Source organism: Vidua chalybeata, chromosome 2 (genome assembly GCF_026979565.1).
Source record: "Vidua chalybeata isolate OUT-0048 chromosome 2, bVidCha1 merged haplotype, whole genome shotgun sequence".
Taxonomy (NCBI): domain Eukaryota; kingdom Metazoa; phylum Chordata; class Aves; order Passeriformes; family Viduidae; genus Vidua; species Vidua chalybeata.
Window position 1 is genome coordinate 115,318,004 of NC_071531.1, and position 24,723 is coordinate 115,342,726.

The following is a 24,723-nucleotide window of genomic DNA, read 5'->3' on the forward strand; positions in this document are numbered from 1 at the left end:
TGGTTTCATTAACTGGTTTCATTAATCGGTGGGCACTGGCAGAATGTGACTGGGGGTTCTGGGCAGCTGCAGTTGGGATGGGGATTCTCCAGTGTCTGGCCTTTCCCTGGGATCAGGAGGGATTTTTCCTCCTCTCCTGCAGCTTTCCCACCCCCCCAAACCCAGCAGTAGGGGAGTTCAGTGCTGTTTCCCTCTTACAAAGAGGATTTTTTCCTCATTTGCCATTTTTTTGGGGGAGATCCCTTCTTTTTTTTTTGGCTGCTCATCCTTTTTTTTGGGTAACTGAAGACCTAGGTAGCCTTGGGCATGGCCCTCAGCAATGCCCTGCCAACACCTCCAAGAGGTGTTTTGGGGGGAAAATATGTTGAAAAGAGGTGTAGACCACACTGGTTCACTTCAAACTCAGTGCCTGTGCCTCGGTTTCCCTTGTTTTATTTCAGCACCTGGACAGCTGGAACATCTTCTTCCTCTTGGTGCCACAGTGCCCTGTCCCCAACATCTGCCCACACTTAGAAGGAACCAAATATGAGGGAAGCGAGGCAAAAATGGAGGAAAAACTCAAAAATGAGGAAAAGCGGCCAAAAAAAAAAAAAAAAACGAGGGGGAAAATTAAAAAAAAAAAAAAAATTACAGGAAAGACCAAATAATCCAGAATGACACGAGCCAGCCACATCCTGGCACCTGCGTCCCCTGCCCTGGTGGCATCTGTGGCGTGCCACAGCCCTGCAGTGCCCGGCAGAGCCATTCCTGCCAGCTGGGTTTCTGTTCCCCGTTTCCCTGGGCTGCTGCTGCTGAGAGGAAAGGGAAGTGTTGCTCAATCAACGGGGTGAGCACAGCACCCACAGATCGTGGCACCCACAGATGTGCCAAGCGCCGGCAGAGCCGTGGGTCCCAGCAGCCCGGGGCACCCCAAGAGGTAAGAGGCACTCCCAGGCCCCCCAGGACCCCTCTTCCCAGCCACCTTGTCCCCAGTGTCCTTGGTGGGGACACTGGGGGGGGTGGCAGAGGTTCCTCTGTGGGTGCTGCCCCGACCTTGGGTCCTGAGGGAGGTTTGGGGGAGCCAGGGGATAGGGAGGTTCACAGCCCTGGAGCATTTGTTGGCTTGGAGGTGGGAGAGGTGAGTGCTGGAGCTGGGGTGACACTGGGGTGACACTGGGGTGCTCAGTGTGATGCAGGGGGGCTCAGCAGGGTTTAGGGGGGCACTGAGGGCTGATGAGGGCTCAGTGAGGTGCCAGAGGGACTCCTCTAGGGTGTGATGGGATGAATGGGGGTGCAGGGGGACTCGGCAGGGTAGCAGGGGGATAGGAGGTGTGTGCAGCAGCCGGGGGACTGATTCACAAGCCCCAAAATTGTGTCCCCGACACTGACACCATGGCTGAGCTGTGCTCTGGGGGCTGCTGAATCCCCAGACACCTGAAATGATGGGGGTACAAGCTGACGGGCCGGCCCCTGAACTCGTTTGTCTCTCTCTCCCTGGTGCCTTGTGCCCCATGCTCCTGGCTGGAGCTTGGGCACCTCCTCCCTGCCTCAGTTTCCCCTTCCCACTGGCCACCCCCTTCCAGGCAGGTTTGTGCCCAGGGCAGCAGGGGAAGCGGGGGCTGTGCCTCCGGCCAGGGCTGCAGCCTGGGCAGGGCAGGGCAGGGAGCGAGGGGAAGGAGGAGAAGCGGCTCTCCGGGACCTGCCGCCCTCCGGGCGCGGGTGGCACCCACGGGCGGAGCGGCGACAGATGCTGCCCGGCGACACGGCTGGGGCAGGGGGGCTCCTGCGGCTGTGCCACCACATCTGCCTCTGAGGAAAGCAGATCTCCTCCTCCCCTGCTCAGAGCCGCCCGGAGGAGGCTGGGTGGGCTCTCTGAGCCCACTGAACTGAAAAGCTCTGGGGTCGATGTCACCGCGCTAATGACGGGTTGGAAGTGCCCACGAGGGTCGCGCTGGGCTCCGTGCGGGCGGCATCTCCCGGGCTGAGCCCGGCTGGCCGCAGGGCTTTGGCACCCCCTGCAGAGGCGCAGGAAGCCGTGCCGGCGGCTACCGGAGCATCCTGCCGCAATTTCCTCTGCCGGAGGGGGCTGACAGCGGCTCGGCCTTGTGCAAACCTTTCTGCGCGGGATAAGTGTCCTGGGAAGTGGAGCTGGGCTGGTGGCAAGTGTGGCCACCACGCTGTCCTGTGCTGTCCCACTCACTCTGCCTTCACCTTCTTCTTAGACCCCTAAATCCATCATTGTGGCTTAGAATCGTGGAATCACAGGAGGGTCTGAGATGGAAGTGACCTTAAAGATTCATTCCAGCCTCTTGCCATGGGCAGAGACACCTCACACTAGCCCAGGGTGCTCCAAACCCTGTCCAACCTGGCCTTGGACACTTGCAGGGATGCCACAGCTTCTCTGGGTAGCCCAGCTCTCCCAGAGCAGAGGGGATCTCTTGGAGCAGCTCTCTCCAGCAGCTCCAGGTGCTGCTGCTGTGTCCCCAGGGCTGGGGCAGCTCTGCAGGTGGGCTCTCAGCTGGGCACAGGGGCACAGGGGCAGAACCCCCCATGCCCTGCTGCCCAGGCTGGGGGATCAGCCCAGGGCACAGGGGGCTGCACATGATTGCACATGGCTGGGTCGTGTCCAGCTTCCCATCCACCAAATCATCCTCAGGGCTGCTCTCCATCCCTCCATCCCCCAGCCTGTGTGCACACTGGGGGTTGCCCCAACCTGCAGATCACCAGTCCGGGTTCATCCTGTGAAGGGCGTATGTGACACCACGCAGACGAGTCACCAGCTGTCCCCTCTGACATTCACAGGTGCTGCAGAGGGGCCACGCCAGCAGAGAGGACACTGACGGCTGGGAACACCACCATGGCCAACCTGACAGCCACGAGCACCGGGAGGAACTCGTGCACCTACCACGAGGAGTTCAAGCAGGTCCTGCTGCCCCTGGTGTACTCGGTGGTGTTCGTGGTGGGGCTGCCCCTCAACGCCGTGGTCATCGGGCAGATCTGGCTGGCGCGGAAGGCGCTGAGCCGCTCCATGATCTACATGCTCAACCTGGCCGTGGCTGACCTGCTCTACGTCTGCTCCCTGCCGCTCCTCATCTACAACTACACCCAGAAGGACTACTGGCCTTTCGGGGACTTCACCTGCAAATTCGTGCGCTTCCAGTTCTACACCAACCTGCACAGCAGCATCTTCTTCCTCACCTGCATCAGCGTCCAGCGCTACCTGGGCATCTGCCACCCGCTGGCCTCGTGGCACAAGAAGAAGGGCAAGAAGCTGACGTGGCTGGTGTGTGCGGCCGTGTGGTTCATCGTCATCGCCCAGTGCCTGCCCACCTTCGTCTTTGCCTCCACCGGCACGCAGAGGAACCGCACCGTCTGCTACGACCTGAGCACGCCCGACCGCTCCGCCGCCTACTTCCCCTACGGCATCACCCTCACCTTCACCGGCTTCCTGCTGCCCTTCGTGGCCATCCTGGCCTGCTACTGCAGCATGGCCCGCATCCTGTGCCAGAAGGACGAGCTGATCGGCCTGGCCGTGCACAAGAGGAAGGACAAAGCCGTGCGTATGGTCATCATCGTGGTCATCGTCTTCTCCATCAGCTTCTTCCCCTTCCACCTGACCAAGACCATCTACCTGATCGTCCGCTCCTCGCCCGTCCTGCCCTGCCCGGCCCTGCAGGCCTTCGCCATCGCCTACAAGTGCACGCGGCCCTTCGCCAGCATGAACAGCGTCCTCGACCCCATCCTCTTCTACTTCACCCAGCGCAAGTTCCGCGAGAGCACCCGCTACCTCCTCGACAAGGTGAGCTCCAAGTGGCGGCACGACCACTGCGTCACCTACGGCTCCTAGGCGAGGACGGGGCCACCTCGGTGCCGCCGAGGCACGGAGCAATTTCGGCTCGAAGCTCCACGGAGCAGAGATGGCTTCACTGGGGACATGCTGGAGGAGAGGAGGATGGCATCTCCCAAGCTTTCAGCACTTTCAGCCCATCTCCAGCCTGGCGATGGATCCATGGTGATCCATCTCCATCCAGTGGTGCAGTATTAACCCCATCACAGATCCAGTGTCCTCTCCCTTGCTCACTTGGAGCAGCTCAGCACCTTGGTGGTCAAGCCACCGATGCAATAAAAATCCACTGGGACCGTGGAGAACAAGTGGGAGCTCCATGGAGGACACGTCCCTGGCTCAGGATGAGCTGCTGGGGGATGATTTGTCCCTGTACTCAATTAAAAATTCCATTATGGGGACAGCATGAAGGCTGGGGAGGATTTGGTTCAGCCCATACCACGGGGCCATGTGTTTCTCCAGCTCAAGATCAGTGCCACGGGTGGTTTTTGTGTAACATCCTTTTTGGGACATCCCTATCCCCCAGTGCCTGGAATGAGGCCACACCAGCAAGAGACACAGGCTCACTGGTGTTGCTGGTGCTGCAAAATGGTGGAGGAGCACCCCTGAACGGACTGGGAACTGGGAAAGGGGACATCAGGGCAACTGGAACACCCGTGCTGGATTTCCCACTGAAGCCACAACCATGGGGTGGGTTAGGCACAAACCAGCAGCATTGTCACCTGCCTGGCGACCTTCACCTGAATCCAGCTCCCTGCTTAGCCCAAATCTGGCCCATGCTGGTGTCAGTGGTGCCCTGCTGTCACCTCCTAACCAGGATCCACCACAATGAGAGCCAACACACGTGGACACAACGCCCGCAGTTGGAAGATGCTTTCCACAGAGAGCTACTCAGTGTCCTGGCCACGTCACCATGCATCCCTGGCCACGTCACCATGCATCCCTGGCCATGTCACCATGCATCCCTGGCCACGTCACCATGCATCCCTGGCCATGTCACCATGCATCCCTGGCCTCTCCACGGGGTTGGGGCCTGAGCTTTGCGCCCCCAGCCTCTGTTGGGATGCTGCCCCCTCCCAGCGAGGAGGGATTTGGGAGGTGGATGCACCACTCATCACTCTGCGAGTCTTCTCTAACATATAGGATGTATAGAATTAACTCCCTGCTCTCTCTCAGATGGGTGTATACACCCACTGTATGTACAGACATAGAATATATCCGAGCAGAGGGAGGTTTGTGGCCCAGCCCAGGCTCTGCAGTGCAGAAATTCTCTGCCTGAACACGGTGTATGTATCTATACAGTGTACATATATATAAATATATATGTGGATAACTGCATTTCTCATGTCTGCTTATAATAATCACACCTAAGTGGATTTAAGTAATCTGCTTCAAATCTCCAGGGTTGAGCACCCCTCCACCCTGCAGCTGGCCAAGCGTGCAGCTCCATCCTGACTTGCTCCCTGCAGGTACACAGGTTCTCCTCAGGTACCTGGCCACCACCCATCCATGCTGGCAGTCCCAGTGTGTCTCCGTGCCATCATGAGGATGGGGAGGGTGTCCAGAGTGGTCACAGGCTCTTGGATGATGCTCAGAGATCTCCGCATCACGGCTGGGCTGGGACAGAGAGGGATCCTGCAGCAGCATTAGCTCAAACCACCGGGTTTTTCAGGAGCTGCCTCCCTGTCCTGGCAGTGACAGTGACTCTGGGTTGGGGCACAGAATGTGATGGACGAGGCAAAGGCAGCCCCGTGCTTTCCCTTGCCCTGAGCTCATCCACGCCAAAATCCCCTCTGATGCATCTTTGGGGTCCTGCAATGGAAGGGCAAAATGCCGGGGGGCTGCGAGAGCGGTGGCTGGAGGGACAACCCCAGCATGATGTTCCCATCTCTTCCCAGACAGGAGGAAGGTGACGGAGTGGGAGGGCCGGGCCACGCCATCCGGACCCAGGAGAGGGCGCAAAATATTTAGATTTGGAGAAATCCGGCTGCTCTGTGGGTGTCCACCTGGCTCCAGGGAGGGAGGGAGGAGCCCTGCACCCAGCGCCTGGATAGGACCCGTGGGAGGAGGCGGCCGAAAAAATCGAACCACAATAAAGCTCTGAGGTTGTGGAGGGGGGAATTAATCAGCTTCCAAAAGGTCTGGTGGTGGCTGCACGGGCTCAGGTGGTCACATCCAACGGCCTCAGGATGTTGTTCCTGATACTGGAATCACTCATTTGGAATGTTTTTGAAGAGGAGGGGACACACAGAGCTCTCTTTGTATCTCACCATGTCCTGCCCTGCCTTGGAGTCCTGTCAGCAGGTCCCTTGGCACCACCAGGCCTGGAAGTGATGGGAATAAAGGGATGCCTTAGAAATGGGGTGAAGGCTTCAACAAATCTCCTTTGCTTGCCAGATGCTCAAAGCCAGCAGCTGAGGAACGGCTCCTACAGAAATGAGTGGGGATGAAATACATGGCTCTTCCCAAAATGCCACCAGGGAGGGACATCGTGGGGACGTCATCCTTGCAGCCAGGAGACACCCAGGCCTGGGGGAAGCAGGGAAGCAGGGTGGAGGGTGGGAAGGGAGAGCCAGGGAAGGAAGACTTGCTGGGGTAGAGCATCTCACGGCATCGCTGCGGGCGCTTTTTAGGTCCTGAAAAATGCATTTACAGGAGGTGTTGGATTTTATTTTTTCCCTTTTTTTTTTGTGCCTCGGGGTCAGAGCCAGCAATATCTTCTACATGGCCAGAACACCTTTGCAGCCCCATCCGTGTTTCCAAGGCCACAGCTCACCCACCAGCCGTCCCAGCCACCTTCATTTTTCACATCCCCAGCGATAAATCTGCTGTCTTGGGGGGAAAAAAGGGTTATAGGCTTCAAATAGCAAGCGCTGACAAGCGATGCTGAAAACCCACGAGAAAGTCTGTTCACGGGGCAGTGCTTCCCTGCAGAGCTTTGCAAATTGAGAACAAGGTGTTCTCTCCTCCCTGAGATGAGCAGGGTCTGGAGGAATCTGCTGCAACGGGAAGAGTCATTCACTGGCACTCACATTTTTTGGTTATTTATCATGTTTCCCCCTAAAAAGCTGGGAAGGGATGGAGGGAATCACAGAGTGGTTTGGGTTGGGAGGGATCTTGAAGACCACCTAATTTCAACACCCTGCCCTTCCACCAGCCCAGGTTGCTCCAAGCCCCAGCGTCCAACCTGACCTTGGACACTTCCAGGGATCCAGGGGCAGTCCCAGCTTCTCTGGGCACCCTGTGCCAGGGCCTGCCCACCCTCACAGAGAAGAATTTCTTCCCAATATGCCACTTAAATCTCTCCTATTTTAGTTTAAAGCTGTCCCCCTTCATCCTATCACTATCTGCCCATGTAAAAAGTTGCTCTCCCACTTTCTTATAAGCCACTTCATGAAAGGGAAGGGGGATGAAGGATGCTGGGGGTGGAGGGGGGGGTGTGTGGAAGAAAGGATGCAGGGGGAAATGAAGGATGCAGGAGGGGGGTGAAAGATGCAAGGGGGTGCGAAGTGCTCCTGCTTGAGCAAGAGGGCAGCTGCAAAGCCGCCTTCCTCCCCTCCCCTCTCCCCTCCAAAGGAAAAAAAAAAAAAGAAAAAAAAAAGAAAAAAGAAAAATTAAATAAATAATTTTAAAAAGGGAGCAAAACTTCAGCCCTCCCCCTCTGCGGGAGCAAACCCCGCCTCCGGGGAGGAAAGTTTATTTGAATGCAACAAATAAAAAAGCAGGGGGTGAGGGAGGAGGAAAAGCCAAAAAAAAAAAAAAAAAAAAAAAGAAGGGGTGGGGGGGGCAGAGAGAGAGAGAGAGAGAAAACAAAGCGGGAGGGATGCAGCCCGCCGGCAGCCCGGAGGAGGAGCGGGGCCGGGCGGTGCCTGCGGCGGGGCCGGGGCCGGGGCGCGGCGGCGGCGGGGCCGGGGGGCGGGCGGAGGCGGCGGCGGCGGCGGGGGGGCACCGACAATGGCGGAGGGGGGCAGCGGCCGGGGGGTAGCGGCGGCTCGGTGCCTCCTGCCCGCCTCCTCCCCGCCTTCCTCCTCCTCCTCCTCCTCCTTCTTCTTCCCGGGTAGGAAAGTTTCAGCGCCGATCGCGGAGCAACAACCGGGCCGGGCTTTTGGCAGCCTGGCCCCGTCGGTACGGCAGCTTTCGCTTCGTTTCACCGAGCCGGAGCCGACGGGCCCGGTTCATGCCGGGGCTCAGCCGCCGTCCCCGGCTCCACCGCCGCCCCCGCCGCCGCCGCCGTCGCCGCCGGGCCCGGGGTTGAACGCGGAGCCGCCGCGCTGGCCCAGCGTCCCGGCGATGCGGAAACTCTTCGGGGAAAGCTGCCGGCAGCCGACGGCGGCGACCGGGAATGGGACGGGGAGCGGGAGCGGGAGCGCCCGCGGAGCTCCCCCGCCGCCTCCGCCCCGCAGCCGCGTCCCGCACCCGGCGCTCCGCTCTCCCCGCGGAGCTCCGCCGGAGCCCGGCCCGCATTCCTGGCATAACTCGACTCGACCGCAACCACCCTCCTCCTCCCCATCACCCCGCTCCAACGGGGACGATGAAGCGGCGGCGGCCCGTTCTCCCCGCGCCTCATCGGGCAGCGAAGGCGAAGGGCAGAGCGCTGCCCTCCGGCCCCGCGCCGCACGGAAGAAGAAGAAGGAGGGCACGGCGGATGGCGATGCCGAGGCCGAAGGCTGCGCTAGGGTGGTCCCCCGCCACCCGCTGCCCGTGGTGGCCCGCGTCTCCAAGGTGAACATCCTGCCCTTCGGCAGCCCCGGCGGGTCACGCAGCAGCAGTCGTTATTCCAGCACGGAGACGCTGAAGGAAGAGGAGCAGTTTGGAGTCTGTTGGCCCAGCCAAGGACGGACTCTCCAGGCAGGTTATGGCATCTATCGATCGCCCAGTTTCGGGGCCAGCGATGGCCTGGCGTGGGGACAGCCGGGGGTCCGCGTCCGCCCCAAGCTGCCGCAGAGCGTGGCCAAGGCAAAACCGGACTATGGGAGCGAGAGACTGCACCAGCCAGGGCTGGAAGGGGAGCAGGCCAAGCACCGCAAGTCCTTGTCCAACCCCGACATTGCCACCGAGACCCTGACTCTGCTCAGCTTCCTGAAATCAGACCTCTCAGAGCTGAAGGTGAAGAAGAAAGGGGTGAGGATCGGCCTCGACGTGGGCTCCGACGGATGCTCCAGCGTTGCCAGCCCCTCCCCAGGCGGCTGCGGTGCCGCTCATCCCCAAAACCGCTGGCCGCCGGGCGAGCGGCCAACGCTCAAGGACCTAACGGCCACTTTACGTCGCGCCAAGTCCTTCACCTGCTCCGAAAAATCCGGGACGCGGCGGCTTTTCCTGCAGAGCACCATGAAGCAGAGCTCCTCCGAGCTCCTTCTGGCCTCTACGGACGGCCAGGACCGGGTGGCTCCAGGTGGGGGACAGCAGGGGGACGAGGATCCTCTCCCCGTGGTCATCCAGGACCAGTACATCCAGGAGGCGAGGCAGGTGTTTGAGAAGATCAGCAGGATGGGTTCCCAGCAGGACTACGGCTTTGCCGCCGAGCAGAAGGACAGCGGAGGTGTGGAGGGCGCTGAGGTGGTGGCACCGACGACGGGGATGACAGATGTGACCCTTCGGGGACAGGTGGAGAGCACGCGGTGTTTGAAGGACGCGGAGCTGGAGGAGAACCTCGCTCGCAGTAAATCCGTGGAGGAGCTGTCGGGTCACGAGTCGAGCGTGACGGACGAGGGCATCGTCACGGAGCCGGAGCCTGTGGGGCTGCCCTTCCAAGCCCTGCACGAAGCTGTGGACGCCTGGATGCTGCCCAGTGCCGGGCCGGCAGCCGGTGACTCGGAAACGCCGCTGCCCGCTCGCCCGATGGCGGCGGTTGAAGACCTTCCAGCTGGCAAACCCGAGATGCCGAGCACCCCCGGCAGCCTGCGGCGCCGACGTAAGTTCCCATCAGCGGGCACCAATGGGATGGAGGGCGGCAGCGAGGGTGGCACCGAGCCCTACCGCTCCCTCAGCGACCCCATGCCTCACCGGAGGCGCTCGGTGGCGGAGGAGGCGAAGAATTTCTCCGTCGACAGCAACCTGCTGGGCTCGCTGAGCGCCAAGGCGGGCATCCCCCAGCCCGCCGCCATCGCGGGCAGCGCGGGCAGCGCGGGCAGCGACCTTTCCCTGGGCAGCGATGGGCCCCGGGACTACAGCAGCCTCATCCGCACCATCGTCAGCCAGCCCGGCGCCATGGCCAAGCTGGGTGATGACAAGGCCAACGGCAAGACCATCAAGAAGAAGTCGCTGAGCGACCCCAGCCGCCGCGGCGAGCTGGCGCCCGGCACCTTCGAGGGTCCCGGTGAGGCCATCAGCGAGCTGGAGCCCAGCATTCCCCCGTCCAGCAGCGAGCCCATCCTCTCAGCACAGCCCGTGGCACCGGGCACCGGCCGCGGCTACGGCTTTGACCCCAAGCTGGCCGACGTGCTGTCGCCTCGCATCGCCCGCCGCAGCTCCAAGAAGCGCTCCAACCGCGCGGCTCACCAGGAGAACCAGCCACCCCCGGCGCCCGCCGTCCTCGCCAAGAGCCGCCCGGCCACCAAGCACGTCCGTCACACCAGCGAGCCCGCCACCTTCGTCCCCATCACCGTCCCCGAGCCGCTCGTCCCCTCCAGCCACCACGGCCACCTCCCTGCGCCGGCTGCCGGCCGCTCACCTGGAAAATCCTTGCCGACCCTCCAGCCTCCTTCGCTGGAGGATGTCACCAAGCGGTACATGCTGGCCCTCAACTCAGGTGACACGTCCCCCGGTCCTGGGGATGGACCCCGCTCGCCACCCGCTGCCCCACCGCCTCGGCTGCCCCGGTGCTCGCGGCTGCCCGACGAACACGGCCCCAGGACCAAGCCACAGGTGGTAAGTGCCCATCCATCCTAAAAGCACCTTTGTTTCATGGGGTGCACCACCCATCCAAAGCACTGGTGGCCTTGGGGGTCTGTCATGTGTCCCTTGTGGTGGACAAACTCCCATCTGCGGAGGCACTGCTGGATGGCCAAGCCCTTTCCGGTGGTCCCCAGGGGATGAGCTCTTGTTTGTTGGGGCAACCTCCCTGATAAAAAGGTGATTTTTGGATGGGAAAAAGCAGTTTTGGATGGGAAAAAGCAGGTTAAATAGCACCAAGTTTTGGTGGGAGAGGCTTTTAGAAATGTATTATGTTTATATATAACATCTCTCAGTGATGCTACGTAAGGTACTGCTAAATTGACCGTCCCTGAGATGCTGAACCAAAAATTGCCTTTTTCTTGGCTGGGAAGGCTGGGAAACGATCCTCCTGCTTGGGAATCCTCATGTCACACCCCTTATTGAGCAAAACTGCATTTTCCCCTCCGAAAAAACACCATCCCTCTACTTGGGATCATGAGCATTGCCATGCTGGTGCGTGGGGAAAAGTGGGGGAAATATTTTTGTGCGTGCACTGAATATTTGATTGACAGGTGAAAGTTTGATCCTCTCTGGGGAAGAATTGGTGCAGTCTGGGGGATGTGAAAGTGCTCTGCTCACCCTGAAGCACAGCTGCGTGCTTTGGGATCTTTCCTGGGATGGGTTTTTGGCATCGCTGGCCCCTTGGCTGTGGTTTGAACACGGACTTGGGTTCCCATCGCACTCCGGGTGTTTGTGCCGGGAAGGGCTTGGAAGCATCACCTCCTGCTGCGGCACAGCAGCGCCAGCACCCACGGGGCTTTTAATAGCTCTGGGAGAAGCCCAGAAATACCCGTTCCCGTGGGGGATCTGCCGAGAGCTCGCAGGAATGATGCTGGCAGGGCCTCTCTACCCTGCTCCAAACCGATTTAAGAGGATGGGCTGGACCATTCCCTTCCAGCGGCCGCTGGCAGCCAAGCGTGAAGTCCCCGGGGCTGAGCCCGGCCGTGTAACCCTTGCTGGCCAGGGCAGAGCCACGTGGAGAGAGGCTGCTTTTCTTTGGATCCTCCCAAAATCCCTCAGCAGCTTCCTCCCAGGGTATTCTCTTGGGATCTGGCATCCTCCTCACAGGATATTCTCTGGGATCCAGCAGCCCTGCAGCATCGTCGTCCCCAGGAGGGTCTCCTGGGGTCTGGCATCCCCACAGCATCATTCCCCCACGTTATTATCTTGGAATCTGTCATCCCTGCAGCAACATTCCACTCAAAATATTCTCCAGGGATTTCTGCTCCCCATCCAGCTCCTTCTCCTGTTGTTGTCCCCAGTGCCAGACAACAACCGTTGGTGGCTGAGAACAGGATGGCCACTCTTGGCCACTGTATGAAACACCCTTGAGGATGTTTTGGGTGAATTTGGGGGGAATTTGGCAGCATTTTTTGCCTGATGGACCAGTTTAGGTTTAGATTTTTGTCTTCTCCGATCATGGGCTGCAAAGTGCTATGAAACCATTGAGCACCATAATTAAAATGGGTTAATGAGGAACCTCCTGGAGCTTTGGCTGGTGCCGCTGTGGGGACACTGGCAGGTCCCCAAGGCGAGGCTGTGCACCTAGTGGCACTTCTAAATAATTAATATGCTTAGTTTATATAATATATGGTTTGTCTTAATAATTTATAGAGAGATATTTCTTACTCAGGCAGGTCCCCGTGGTGTCCTGGGCCAATATCAGGGATGCTCTGCTGACCCCACACTCCGATACACCCCCAGCCCTGCTCTGATCCCAACTTTGGGATGATTTTGGGTGGATTTTTACCAGCTGGGAGCCCTAGCATGTCCTCAGGTGGATGGGCCACCCTGTGGAAGCAGACCCTGAGGATGCTGCTCCTTACCTTGCCTGAACCCTCCGGCCTCGGGGTGCGAATTTTCCCTTTTAAGGGCAACACCGCAGCTGTATCTTCAAATCTCTCTCCTGCCTTGGGATTTCTCTGTGCTCCAGACATATCCTAACTGAAACCAGGATTTTTATTTCTCCTTTTGATTTATTAGATGGTGGATCTGGGATGTTTTATTTCAGATGGCATCAGCTTTGCCAGGGCGGGGGCCAAGGGGGACCTGCAAGGGAGTTGCTTTAATTCTACGTGAGAGCACCGAGGACCGGATATAACTTGGCACTGGGATGCCTGGCTGGGAACAGGGATTTATGTGCTCCCTGACCAGCAGAGAAGAAATCAGCTTTATTTTTTACTTTTAGATTTTTTTTTTTTCCCCTCCCCAACTCAATGGAAAGGGCCAGCGTTGCAAGGCTGTGAGTCTGTATGGGGAAATGGCCACCTCCACTTGGGAATTCTGTGGGATGGGAGCATCCAAATTGTATCATGGTGGTGATGCTGAGATGGTGTCCATCTCCAGCAGACTGTACTGGGAAGGTATTCATAATGGGGTCTGGCACCTCTGGGGTGATGCTCCCTTAAAATATTCTCTTCCAAAATCTTTCACCCTCAAGATATTCCCTTGGGGTGGAGTATCCCTGCAGCATCATTCCCCCAGGATATTTTCCCAGCTCCCGTGGTCTGGTGATGGCTTTGGCAGAGGTGCATCTGGCACATCCCGCCCAGAGAGGTAACGTGGCATTCTCCCTCGGGGGCAGCACTGTTTGTCCTGGGTGCTTTCCAGCAATTCTCCATGGGGCTGGAGCCATCCAGTTCACCCTGGGTGCAGAAGAGCTCCTTCACCCTGTGCCTGATGGTGGGCTTTTGATTCCTTGGGAGTCGTTAGCAGCACATCCCACTCTGGCAGATCCTGTGGGAGAAAAAAACCCCAAAACTCAAGATAAAGACTTTTCCCTGCTTCCAGCACCCCAAAAGCTGCTGGAAAGCTGCTGGAATGGGCAGCACAGAACAGCACATGTGTGTGCACCCATGTGCAGCCCCACACAGCCTAGCAGCAAGCCAGGATGCATTTAGGACACTTTTGGGGTGGATTTGGGGCCCATTTGCTGCCAGACAGGCAACCCCTTGGATCTTCCTGCCCCGCGTGGCCGAATCCGTCTGGGGATGGAAAATTAGGTACGCTCGCTGTCTTGCTGTGTTTGTTGACTTAGCAGCACTCGGATTAAACAGGAAAGTATTGATTTAAATATAGCACCTCTGGGGAGCACGGCAGCCGTGGGAACGCGGCCCCCGGCGCCCCGGCCGCTGCCTTCCCCATCTGTGGGTCCCCGAGCGGGGCGGCCGCACCCCGGAAAAGCCATCAGGGATGGAGGGGGATCCCGGAGGGGAACGGTGGGGTCACGTTCCCAGGGAAGCTTGCGTCAACCACCCCCTTTCCTCCCCAGCATCCTCCCTCCCAGCTCATCCCCGATCCTCCAGAAGCTCCTCCTCGCTGTGGGGACAGCTCAGAGGTCGGGTCCGTGCACTGGCCATATATTCCTGAAGTTTGTCATCTCTGGGCTTAGTTTCCCTCCGTTCCATTTCTGTAAATCCCCAGCTTTGGGGCTGTGGCTGGGTGTTGTCTCGTTTTTTGGTGTAACTGGAAATCTCTAATCAAAGCAGCTGCAGGGGAGAGGTGGGAATGGGCAGATCTTGGCTTTCCTCTCCCTGCTCCAATGGTTTGCCCGGGTTTTGCGTCCCTGGATCTGCCGTGCTCAGCGAAATGCTGGAGTGGGGGGAAACTGAGGCATGCAGGCAGCCCTTCGGAGAGGTGGGATGTGGAATGGAGCGGGGAGAAGCTGGCTGGGATCAGGTGATGGTGCCTGTCAGTGGCATGGATCCACCCTGGGATCAATGGCACGGGGCCAGGCAATGTGTCCAGGGGGGTGACCCAGCCCAAATCCCCTTAACTCAGCCCATTTTTATCTCTTTCTTTCCACACTGCCAAAATCCCTTATCTTTGCCCATTTCTTATTCTTTCCTTTCCCTGTGCCAAAATCCCTTATCTTTGCCCATTTTTTACCTCTTTCCTTCCCCGGTGCCAAAATTCACTTAACTCTGCCCGTTTTTACCGCTTTTTTTTTTCCCCTGGTGACAAAATCCCCTAAACTCAGCCCAATTTTTACTCTTCCCCAGTGCCCAAAATCCCCTTATCTCTGCCCATTTTTGTCTCTTCCTTTCCCTGGTGCCAAAAATCCCCTTAACTCTGCCCATTTCTGCCCCTTCCCTTCCTCAGCGCCAGTGCTTTGAACAGGGCTGCTTTGTCCCTTGTCCCCCCCAGCTTTAATTAAAAGCCTCTAATTAATTAGGCAGCGAGCTCCACCGGGGTGGGGGGGATGATCCACGTGGGATGTGCATCCTTTGAGGCCTGTGCTGGTGGGGCAGGATCCAGCCTTGGAGCGACAGGGTTAGCCCTGGGCTGAGCTGGTCCTGGGGGCTGGCCTTGGCCCGTGGCTGCCTGATCCAAAGGTCAGGCTCTTGGCAGGATCCAGGGACTGCAGCGAGGGTGGGAGGCTGGAATGGGCTCGGCAGGAGCTGGGCTTCCAGCCTGCAGAGAGACCCACAGTCCTGCAGCTGGGAGGCACCAGGAGCTCCCTGGGGCTGGGGTACACAGGGAGAGGCTGGTTGTGGAGCTTGGGCATGCAGGGAAATCCCTGGGATTTGTGTGGATGTGCATCCCTGCACAGGGAGTCCTGGCGTGCAGGGATACACATACGGGGGGGGATGGAGAGGGCCTGCTACAGGGATACATGTAGGTATGTATGGGACACTCACAAAGGGAGTTTGGGGGGAATTTGGCAGCATTTTTTTGCCTGATGGACCAGTTTAGGTCTGTTTTTTTGTCTTCTCCGATCAGGGGCTGCAAAGTGCTACAGAATCTTCGAGCATTATAATTAAAATGGGTTAATGAGGAACCTCCTGGAGCTTTGGCTGGTGCTGCCTTGGGGACATTGGCAGGTCCCCAAGACGAGGCTGTGCACCTAGTGGCATTTCTAAATAATTCATATGATTAAGGGAAGAGGTCCCTGGTGCAGGGATACACACGTGGGGGTATGGAGAGGGCCCTGGTGCAGGGATATATTCTCAGAGATGCACTGGGCAGCCTGCCTGCACCCTGCCTGCATCTGTGCACAGATGCCTGGGCTTTTCCATGGAAAATCACATGCCTCCAAAGCTTCTGGGAGGAGGTGGCCTTCTTCTTCCATCTGCTCCTGCCAGGGAAGCAGCAGGTCGGCCTCCCTTGTGATGTAACCTCCAGGTAACCTCCTGCCAAACCCAGCTGGGATGGAAGCTCAGAGCTTCCCAGGGCTTGTTCCTGCAGCCTTAATCCATCATTGCAAGGGTTGTGGGATCCTTGGAAATGTTCAAGGCCAGACTGGATGGGCCTTAGAGCAGGCTGTTCTAGTGGGATGTGTCCCTGCCCATGGTAGGGGGTAGGAACAAGATGAACTTAGAGTGCCATCTGGTCCAAACCATTCTGTGATTCTCTCATTCTCTGATTTAGAGCCTTTCCCAGGGGCATTTCTGAAGAGGAAGATTTCCCCTGGAAATTGATCCCTGTGTGATGGGAGTGTCCAGCGAGGTGATGAGCTGAGGTCTCCCCTTGCTGAGCTCTCCCTCACCAGGTCACAGCAGGTCCCATGGGGCATCCCACAGCTTCAGAGCTGCAGCAGGAGCTTCTCCTAAATCCAGGATGGAGAAGGAGGTGCCCTCACATGAAGGGAAGGGGCAGCAAGGCAGCACTGGGCTTTGGCCAGTACAGTTTCCTCTTCTCTCAGGGCATGCCCTAGAAAACAGGGAAGGAGACTCCCATCCTTCCATCCATCCATCCATCCATCCATCCATCCATCCATCCATCCATCGTCCATCATCCATCATCCATCCATCCATCCATCCATCCATCCATCCATCCATCCATCATCCATCCATCCATCCATCCATCCATCATCCATCCATCCATCCATCCATCATCCATCATCCATCATCCATCCATCCATCCATCATCCATCCATCCATCCATCATCCATCATCCATCCATCCATCCATCATCCATCATCCATCCATCCATCCATCCATCCATCCATCCATCCATCCATCATCCATCCATCCATCCATCCATCCATCCATCATCCATCCATCCATCCATCCATCCATCCATCCATCCATCATCCATCCATCCATCATCATCCATCATCCATCCATCCATCCATCATCCATCCATCCATCATCCATCCATCCATCCATCCATCCATCCATCCATCATCCATCATCCATCCATCCATCATCCATCCATCCATCCATCCATCATCCATCCATCCATCATCCATCCATCCATCCATCCATCCATCCATCCATCCATCATCCATCCATCATCCATCCATCCATCCATCCATCCATCCATCCATCATCCATCCATCCATCCATCATCCATCCATCCACCCATCTTCATCCATCTCCTCCCATCTCCATCAACCTCCATCCATGTCCACGCTCCCATCCAACCATCCCTCTCCACCCATTCCCACCACCTATCCAGGACAACAGTCCCCACACGCCATCCAGGCGTGATTTTCCAAGAGAGCATGGTCCATCTTCCAGGATGTCCCCTCCTGAAGGCATCTAGCCTGGCTTGCACAGACAGAGCCCACCAAAACAAAAGCCTTGCCATTTCCACCGTGGTGCTTCCAGGCCAGGATGTGTCCAGTGAAGAAAAATCAGCCACTTCCACCCCCTCTCCCTCAATGTGTCTCTTTTTAAAGCTCTGATGGTTGGTCCCGGTGGGGCTGTTTCTCCGGACTCCCTTGGTTTCCATGGAGAGGATGAGTGAGGAATTTCAAAGGGAATGGCTCCAGTAAATGAACTCTTCTCTAAAAATAGTGTGTTTGCTTTTGGTTCTTTGGGAACTGCGGCCCGGCCAATGGGAAGGAGAACAAAAATCAGCATCTGGGTAAAAGTATTCCAGTAACTCACTCTTTGTGCAAATTCCCTTTGGAGCCGCTCAGCTTCCGGGGAACAGGAGGCTGATCCCAGTCTGTCCAGTTCCTGCCCTCGTGACTGCCATTCCTGGGTGCAGCTGGGGGCTGTCCCCAGGCCTGGTGCTCCCCTGTACCTTGTGCAGGGTATTTTGAGTAGAATCCCTTTAATCCCAGCGGTGGAAGGATTGGAGGGAGCAGGCGTTGGGCTTGCGTGACCCCCGTGTCCTGCGTCGTCCTAGAAACCCCAGGCATGTCTCCTTTTGGGATCAAGGAGATGGCCACCACCACCTTCCACCCCACCAGTGACGTCCGGGACACCTGTGAACCCCACCAGGACATCCCTGCTGGGATGTGCTGGGAAAGAGGACACCCGTGGTTGTACCCACCACCAGGTTTCCTCTGGAGGTGTCACCGTCCCAATGAGGGGACAGCCACCACCAGGTGCCCCCTGGAGAAGCCACCATCCTGCCGTGGGGTCACCAGCATCCCTGCAGGGTCCCCGGGGCTGGAGAAGGTTTCCTTGGTGGTGCCATGGAGCTGCTATTTGTGACTGCCTGTTCCCGAGCCCTCCGATACTCTCCAAAAAAAACAAAAAGGGAGTTGTTTGCATGGGAAGATTGGCATCTCCGAGCCTGGGATATGGTTTCCTGCTTTTTTTAGCTGGAGTAGCAGCAGACTCGTCGGCCTGCCCTGATTTGGCATCCCTCTTCTTGCTCTTTTTTTTTTTTTTTTTTTTTTTTTTTTTTGGGAGAGTTTCATCCTGACCCCTCGGCAGAAACACCGTCGCTAGCGGTAGGGGATCGGGTTTGGTCCTTTTTGGTTTTTTTTGGGTTGCCCAAAACCCCGGTGAGATGGGATGTAGATGGCTCAGAGCCTCGGTGAGCGGAGAGGGAACTCGTCCCTCGATCGTCCAAACCTGGCGCAGGTCAGTGGATGCTGAACCCCCCCTGCTCCCCCTTCCCCCCCACCCCAGGGTGTGCTGTGACAGTGACAGGGCAGGGAAGCTGTCACCTCTCGCCTTGGCTGTGATAGTGACGTGGGCTGTGGGCGTTCCTGGCGAGGTCTGTGGTTCCCCCCCCATCCCCAGCTCCCTGCTGTCCTGCTTGCAGCAGGGTGAGGGGACCCACGGAGTCTGTGGGGCACAGCTGGGTGAAGGCTGGTGGTTGTGTACCTCAGCTGCTTCCAGGAGGGATCCAGGCAGGAGGGACAGGAGAAATCCTGGCAGGGGCATGGAACGGGGTGTTCAGCTCTCCTACCTCCTCCATCAGCTCCTGGGTGTCCATCAGCTCCTGGGTGCTTGTGGATTTGTGGGTGCCGACGGATTTCTAGCACTTGCCTGATCCTAAGAATCTGTCTGTCAGCTCCTGGCTATCTGTCAGCAGCTGGATGACATTTCTGGGTGCCCATGGACTCCTGGTACTGGTTGGCACCTGAGGGGCCATCAGCTTATGGGGGCCTGTGATTACTTCTGGATTTGAGAGTGTCCGTGGACTCCTGACACCTGTTGGATCCTAGGAATCCATCAGCTCCTGCATCCCCATCCCCTCTGGGTGCCCAGTGGCTTCTGGGTGTCCGTGGACTGCTGGTACCTGTTGGATGCTGGCCATCCATCAGTTCCTGGGTGCCCATGGCCTCTGGATGCCCGTAGGCCTGTGAGTGTCTGTTGGCTCCTGGGTGTCCTTCAGCTCCTTCGTGCTTGTGGATCCATGGGTGCCCAGAGTCTCTTTGGGATCCTGGGCATCCATTGGCTCCTGGGTACCCAGGGAGTCCCCGTTGGCTTCTGGGTGCCCATGGACTCCAGGGTAACTCCTGAGCAGCCATCAGCTCCTGAGCATCCATCATCTTTGACTCCTGGATACCTCTTGGCTTCGGGTGTGCTTGGAATTCTGGCTCCACGTGGAGACCTGGATCCCCATCAGCTCCTGGGTACCGAATACCTCCTGTGCCCATCACTCCCTGCATGCCAGGCTGGCTCCCTCCTGGCTGTCCCAAGACTTCTGGCCCCATTCCACCAGGCAGCCAGGGCACCTCCCACCCACCTGTGCCAGCCTGGCATCCAGCAGTGATGGCAGGGAGTGCCAGCATCGGGTACCCCTCTCCCTGGCTTCCTTGTTCCCCAAAATCCTCATAACCATTGCATTTGGGGTGGTGTGGGGTGTGGGGTCAGGCTTGTGCCAGCAGCAGAGGATGCTGGTGGGGGATCCAGGGATTCCAGTGAGTTGAGGGGGTGGAATTACTCCTGTCCTGGTGGGTGCAGGGCCAAGCCCACTGGGAGGCAGCAGGGAAGGAGCAGGGGGAGGGAAGAAGAGCTGGGCTGACCTCAGCATCTGGAAAGCTGCGCTCTTGGGCCGTGGCCTGCGTGCCGAAAACCGGAGGCAAAAAAAACCTTCCATATTTGGTGAAAGTTGCTCCAGGCCTCGGCAAAGGCTGGCAGCAAACGGGGGGCCACAAGCCCCCAGCTCTGCCCCGGACCACTGGTTTTGTAAGGGCTCTGCAAACGTGCCAGGGGATGGATGGTAGCTGGGGAGGGTTAAACTGGGGTGAGCATCTCCAGTCGGGTGGGAAAGGGGGCATGGAGAGGGGGGATCCATGGGATGCTGCCAGCAGCGCAGGGAGGATGAAGGAGATGCACCAGCACAATCCTGAGCTTTGAATTTTGGCAGAGGGGAGATCCCCTCACCCCAGTGTCACTGGTGGAAGCCCCGATTTCTGGTGAAAATCCCACAGGAAAAGCCTCACTGTGCATTTAGAGGAGGAATTTTTGTTGCTTTGGGAGATGAGTCTCCTACAGCTCCGCGTTCCCCATCCCACTGGCACCGCTCCCAGCGCTGCTGCTCCCCTGGACAGCACAGGGATACCCAGCATCCTTCCACCCTGCCTTGGAAAAATTGCCCCAACTCCTTTATTTTTTATTCCCTTTTTTTTTTTTTTTTTTTTTTTTTTTTCTCCTCACACTTGAAAAGCAGAATTGCAGCCAGGCCGTGTCCTCCCGGGATGAATCACCGCAGCCGAGAAGTCCAAGAAGGGAAAACAACTGAATTCCCGGGCACTGGGGCTGAAGCTGCCCTCCTCCTCCTCCTCCTCCTCCTCCTCCTCCTCATCCCAGAGGGGGTGGTGCTGCCGGGTTTCTCCATGGGAGCATCCCTGACCAAATCAATGCTCCTCTGTGAGCTGGGAGCCTGGGAAAAACCACGGCGGAGGGAAAAGCAAACATCTCCAGCCCCGGGCCTGCGAATAAACACGGGAATATTATTAGTAACTGAAGCAGGGCTGAATCAGAGCTGCTGATTTATGCTCTTATTTCCTCTCAAGAAGTTACTCTTTGGAGGGCAGCTCGGACTTTCCTTACCCGTGGGAGAGCAGGGAGAGGCTGGGCAGGGAGGGAATGCAGCCCCGGATGTGATTCCCTGCGGCGTCGGGCAGGCTCGGGCACGGCCCCTCTTCTGTGCCACAGGTCCTCCTGTTCCCATGGCAGTGGCTTCCCCGGCACCTGGAGGTCCCAGGGATGGTTGGCTGTTATTCAGAGGTCAGAGGCTAGTAGCAGGAAGGGAGGGATTGGAAGACAGGGATGAGGTGACACCTGGAAAAAGAGGTGACTTGTGCTCGGGGATGGTGGTGGTTGGTACCCAGGGATGGGATTTGTCCCAAAAGGTGGTGGCACCGTGGAATGGAGGAGATTGGTACCCAGGGATGGGCTGATGTGCCCCAAAAAGGTGGCTGGCACCGTGGAATGGAGGTGATTGGTACCCAGGGATGGGCTGATATCCCAAAAAGGTGACTGGCACCATAGAATGGTGGTGATTGGTATCCAGGGATGGGCTGATATCCCAAAAAGGTGACTGGCACCATAGAATGGTGGTGATTGGTACCCAGGGATGGCAGTGGCTGCCATCCCCCAACTTTATGGCACTTGTGGGACATAGGGCAGGGCATCACTGATCCCAAGGGACAGGCTGCTTAGGTTAGAAAACCCTACAGAGCTCAATCCAACCTCTGGCTTTAATACTTCCCAAGAGGACAGAATGTGATTTTTTTTTTTTTTCCCCCGAGTGATTTCCTGACAGAGGCTGAGTGATTGAGGCAATACAGGCTTGGATGGAATAGCATCATCCTGTTTTGGGAGATGGTGCCAGCCAGGGGCTTTTCTGCATGCACAAGGAAGTTTTACATGCCAGCGTGTTGCAGAGGTGTTTGCTCATTGCATTGGGATGGATGGAAGCAGGTCCAGTTAATTTCCAAGCCTTTTCTTTCTGGAGTTTTGGTGGAAATAGAGCTGAGGATGTGTTAGAATTGTTAAGCTTGGGAATTCACCGTGCACTGTCCCCGTGGACCAGTGGCTCCCACTATGTCCCAGCTCCCTCTAGTGGGATCTACCCTGGGAACAAGCATACAGGGAAAGAAAAGGTGCAGAAATTGCAGATTCTTTCAAACTGGGAATGCTGGTTTCAAGGAGGTGCCAAGATTCAGGTAGCTCCTAGCACAACCCCACTGTGACGCCCTAGAGAATCATGAGCTGAGCTGTAATTGAAGGAAAAAACAACTTGTACTTATTTACTCTTAAAATTTTGGCGTGTTTTGGAGGGGTGGGAATAATTTTGCTTGAGGCAGGGTTAACTCCTCCTTCAGCAGCTGCAGGAAGGCCCTGAGCAGCAAATCCCACTCCCAAAGTGGTCTTTTCCCCCCCTAAATCTGGATATTTTTTGCCCCAGTAGAGGGTCTCAGGGACAAAATCCCTGCTGCAGCTCACTCAGGTTACGGCTGGGTGCTGGCACAACTCATTACACCAAAGAAAAGGAGAAACACTGAGTGCTGTGGGAATTTTGGGATGATCTCTGGGGATGCAGAGATCCCCCTTCCCATGGGATGTGATTTTAGCATCCCAGACAGTGGTGGTGACAGCACGAGGCAATCACCAGGGTTTGGGAGAGTGGGGGGAGTCCTCAGAGAGGCTGGAAACATCATCATTCCATGCACTGATGTGTGCACGGCCTCAGCCCGGGCTCAAGGGCCAGAATCTGTGTGATCCCTCATGGAATGTACATTCCTACTCTCCCTTTGGCCTTTGTTTGTTTAAAAAATGGATGTTTTAGGACTTTCCTCCATCGATGCCTCTTTGTTTGCGGGGGTGGAGGCAGGACACAATATACCATGGCCTTTTCCCAAATATTTTAGGATGTTTTAAAATCCCTGGGGATGCTCAAACTCCTCCTGCGTCGATATTCCTGCGCAGGGAAAAGCAAAATGATGGGGTTGCCCCCTGAGCCTAATTAAAAAAGAAAATAAATCAAGATGGGAGAGTTCCCATTCTTCTTCAGGGTTGTATTTCCAGTGTCAGAGGGAAAGCTGGGGGGAAAAGCCTCTCCTTGGCCCCCATCCCAGGTTTGGGGTGCTGCTGAATCACCCCCAAACCCCCAGTGCCGGTTCCTCTCCATCTTTGGGTTTTCAGGAACATTTTGCCACGCTGGCACAAGCCTTGGGATGGGGGATGAGTCCCTTGGCTCCATCCCAAGGAACTGGCACGCGTTTCCCAAGAGGATTTGGGGTTTTGGGGGAGGAAACGCTCAGGTTGGGGGAAAAAAAAAAAAAAAACCACACAACAGGGGCTGGTCCGAAAGGAAATCTAAAGGTGTTTACAAAGAGCCGCGCTGCTAAAAATAACCGGCTCATATTTTAGACAGCCCTAAAAATAGGCAGCGCTGTTGGAGTGGCCAAACACTCCCAGGAATTTCCTGTGGGCTGCGGGCCGCTCGCAGGGGGGTCCGGGCTCGGCCGGCCGCATCGCTCCGGGGTTTGCATCCCCGGGTGATGGAGAGGTGACCCCCACCGGGCCCCCGACAGCACAGCGGGATTCGGCCCCGCTGCTTCCCTCCGCCGGGCAGGACGGGTTTAACCCTTCCCCAGCCGTCCTCCCTCACATCCCGAGGGGTTGGGAGAAGCGCAGCCTCCCCAGCCGACAGCGGAGAGTCTCCTTGCAGTGTTCCCGGGACACGCTGGGCTGGATGAAGGGATTGAGCCAAAGGTGGCGATCGGGGAGTGGGGAAGGCTCTCCTGCCATGCGGGGATCGCCCTGCTCGCCCCGGGGACGGGCGGTGCCGGGGGAGGGCTCGGGGCGGTGCTGCGGGCGGAGCCGCAGGGTCACGGCAGCGCCGGGGCCAGCTGGGGCTGAACCGGGCAGGGACCGGACTGCAGTGGGGCTGGGATTGCCCGAGAACGGGAATGGGATCGCCCGAGAATGGGAGTGGGATTGCCCGAGGAACGGGAATGGGATTGCCCGAGGAACGGGAATGGGATTGCCCGAGAACAGGAATGGGATTGCCCGAGGAGTGGGGATGGGATTGCCCGAGAACGGGAATGGGATTGCCTGAGGAACGGGAATGGGATTATCCAAGGAGTGGGAATGGGATTGCCCGAGGAGTGGGGATGGGATTGCCCGAGAAGGGAATGGGATTGCCCGAGGAGTGGGAATGGGATTGCCCAAGGACTGGGAATGGGATTGCCCGAGAACGGGAATGGGATTGCCCGAGGAGTGGAGATGGGATTGCCCGAGGAGTGGGGATGGGATTGCCCGAGAACTGGAATGGGATTGCCCAAGGAACAGGAATGGGATTGCCAGAGGAGTGGGAATGGGATTGCCCGAGAACTAGATGGGATTGCTAGAGAATGGAATGGGATTGCCAGAGGAGTGGGGCTGGGATTATAGGATTGCCTAGAGGACTGGAATGGGATTGCCAGAGGAGTGGGGATGGGATTGCCCGAGAATGGGAATGGGATTGCCAGAGGAGTGGGGATGGGATTGCCCGAGGAATGGGATTGGATTGCAAACCAGAGGGATTGGGGATTGCAATGCAGTTGGACCCAGGTTTGCATCCCTGGTGGGTCCCAGATTGCAAGAGGAATGGGATTGGGATTGCAGCTCAAATGAAACTGGAATTGCAAGAGGAATGGGATTGGGATTGCAGCTCAGATGAACCTGGAATTGCAAGAGGAATGGGATTGGGATTGCAGCTCAGATGAACCTGGAATTGCAATGTGGTTGGACTCAGGTTTCCATCCCTGCTGGGTCCGGGATTGCAGGAGGAATTGGACTGGGAGTGCAGCCCAGATGGATCTGGGGTTACAGGCCAAG

The 24,723-nt window shown here is 57.5% G+C and overlaps 2 protein-coding genes across 4 annotated transcripts in view; both read left to right on the top strand.

The window, feature by feature from the left end:
• The first annotated feature begins 757 nt into the window (after positions 1 to 757).
• Positions 758 to 6,035, top strand: P2RY6 (pyrimidinergic receptor P2Y6). Of its 3 annotated transcripts, none has more exons than XR_008429584.1 (2): positions 758 to 5,109; positions 5,722 to 6,035. XR_008429584.1 is itself a non-coding variant. In XM_053936537.1 (2 exons), the coding sequence occupies exon 2, from the start codon at positions 2,837 to 2,839 to the stop codon at positions 3,824 to 3,826; it is 990 nt and encodes a 329-aa protein (XP_053792512.1). In that variant the 5' UTR covers positions 758 to 916; positions 2,782 to 2,836; the 3' UTR covers positions 3,827 to 5,153. The 3 variants fall into 3 exon arrangements, 1 of the variants encoding a protein (XP_053792512.1); XR_008429585.1 differs by having other exon boundaries at positions 5,726 to 6,035; XM_053936537.1 differs by lacking the exon at positions 5,722 to 6,035 and having other exon boundaries at positions 758 to 916; positions 2,782 to 5,153.
• A 1,742-nt stretch (positions 6,036 to 7,777) lies between these two features.
• ARHGEF17 (Rho guanine nucleotide exchange factor 17) overlaps positions 7,778 to 24,723 on the top strand; it is a 32,456-nt gene continuing 15,510 nt past the window's right edge. The window contains 1 exon segment of the mRNA XM_053935775.1: positions 7,778 to 10,690. Within this exon segment, the coding sequence (XP_053791750.1) occupies positions 7,778 to 10,690 (2,913 nt within the window).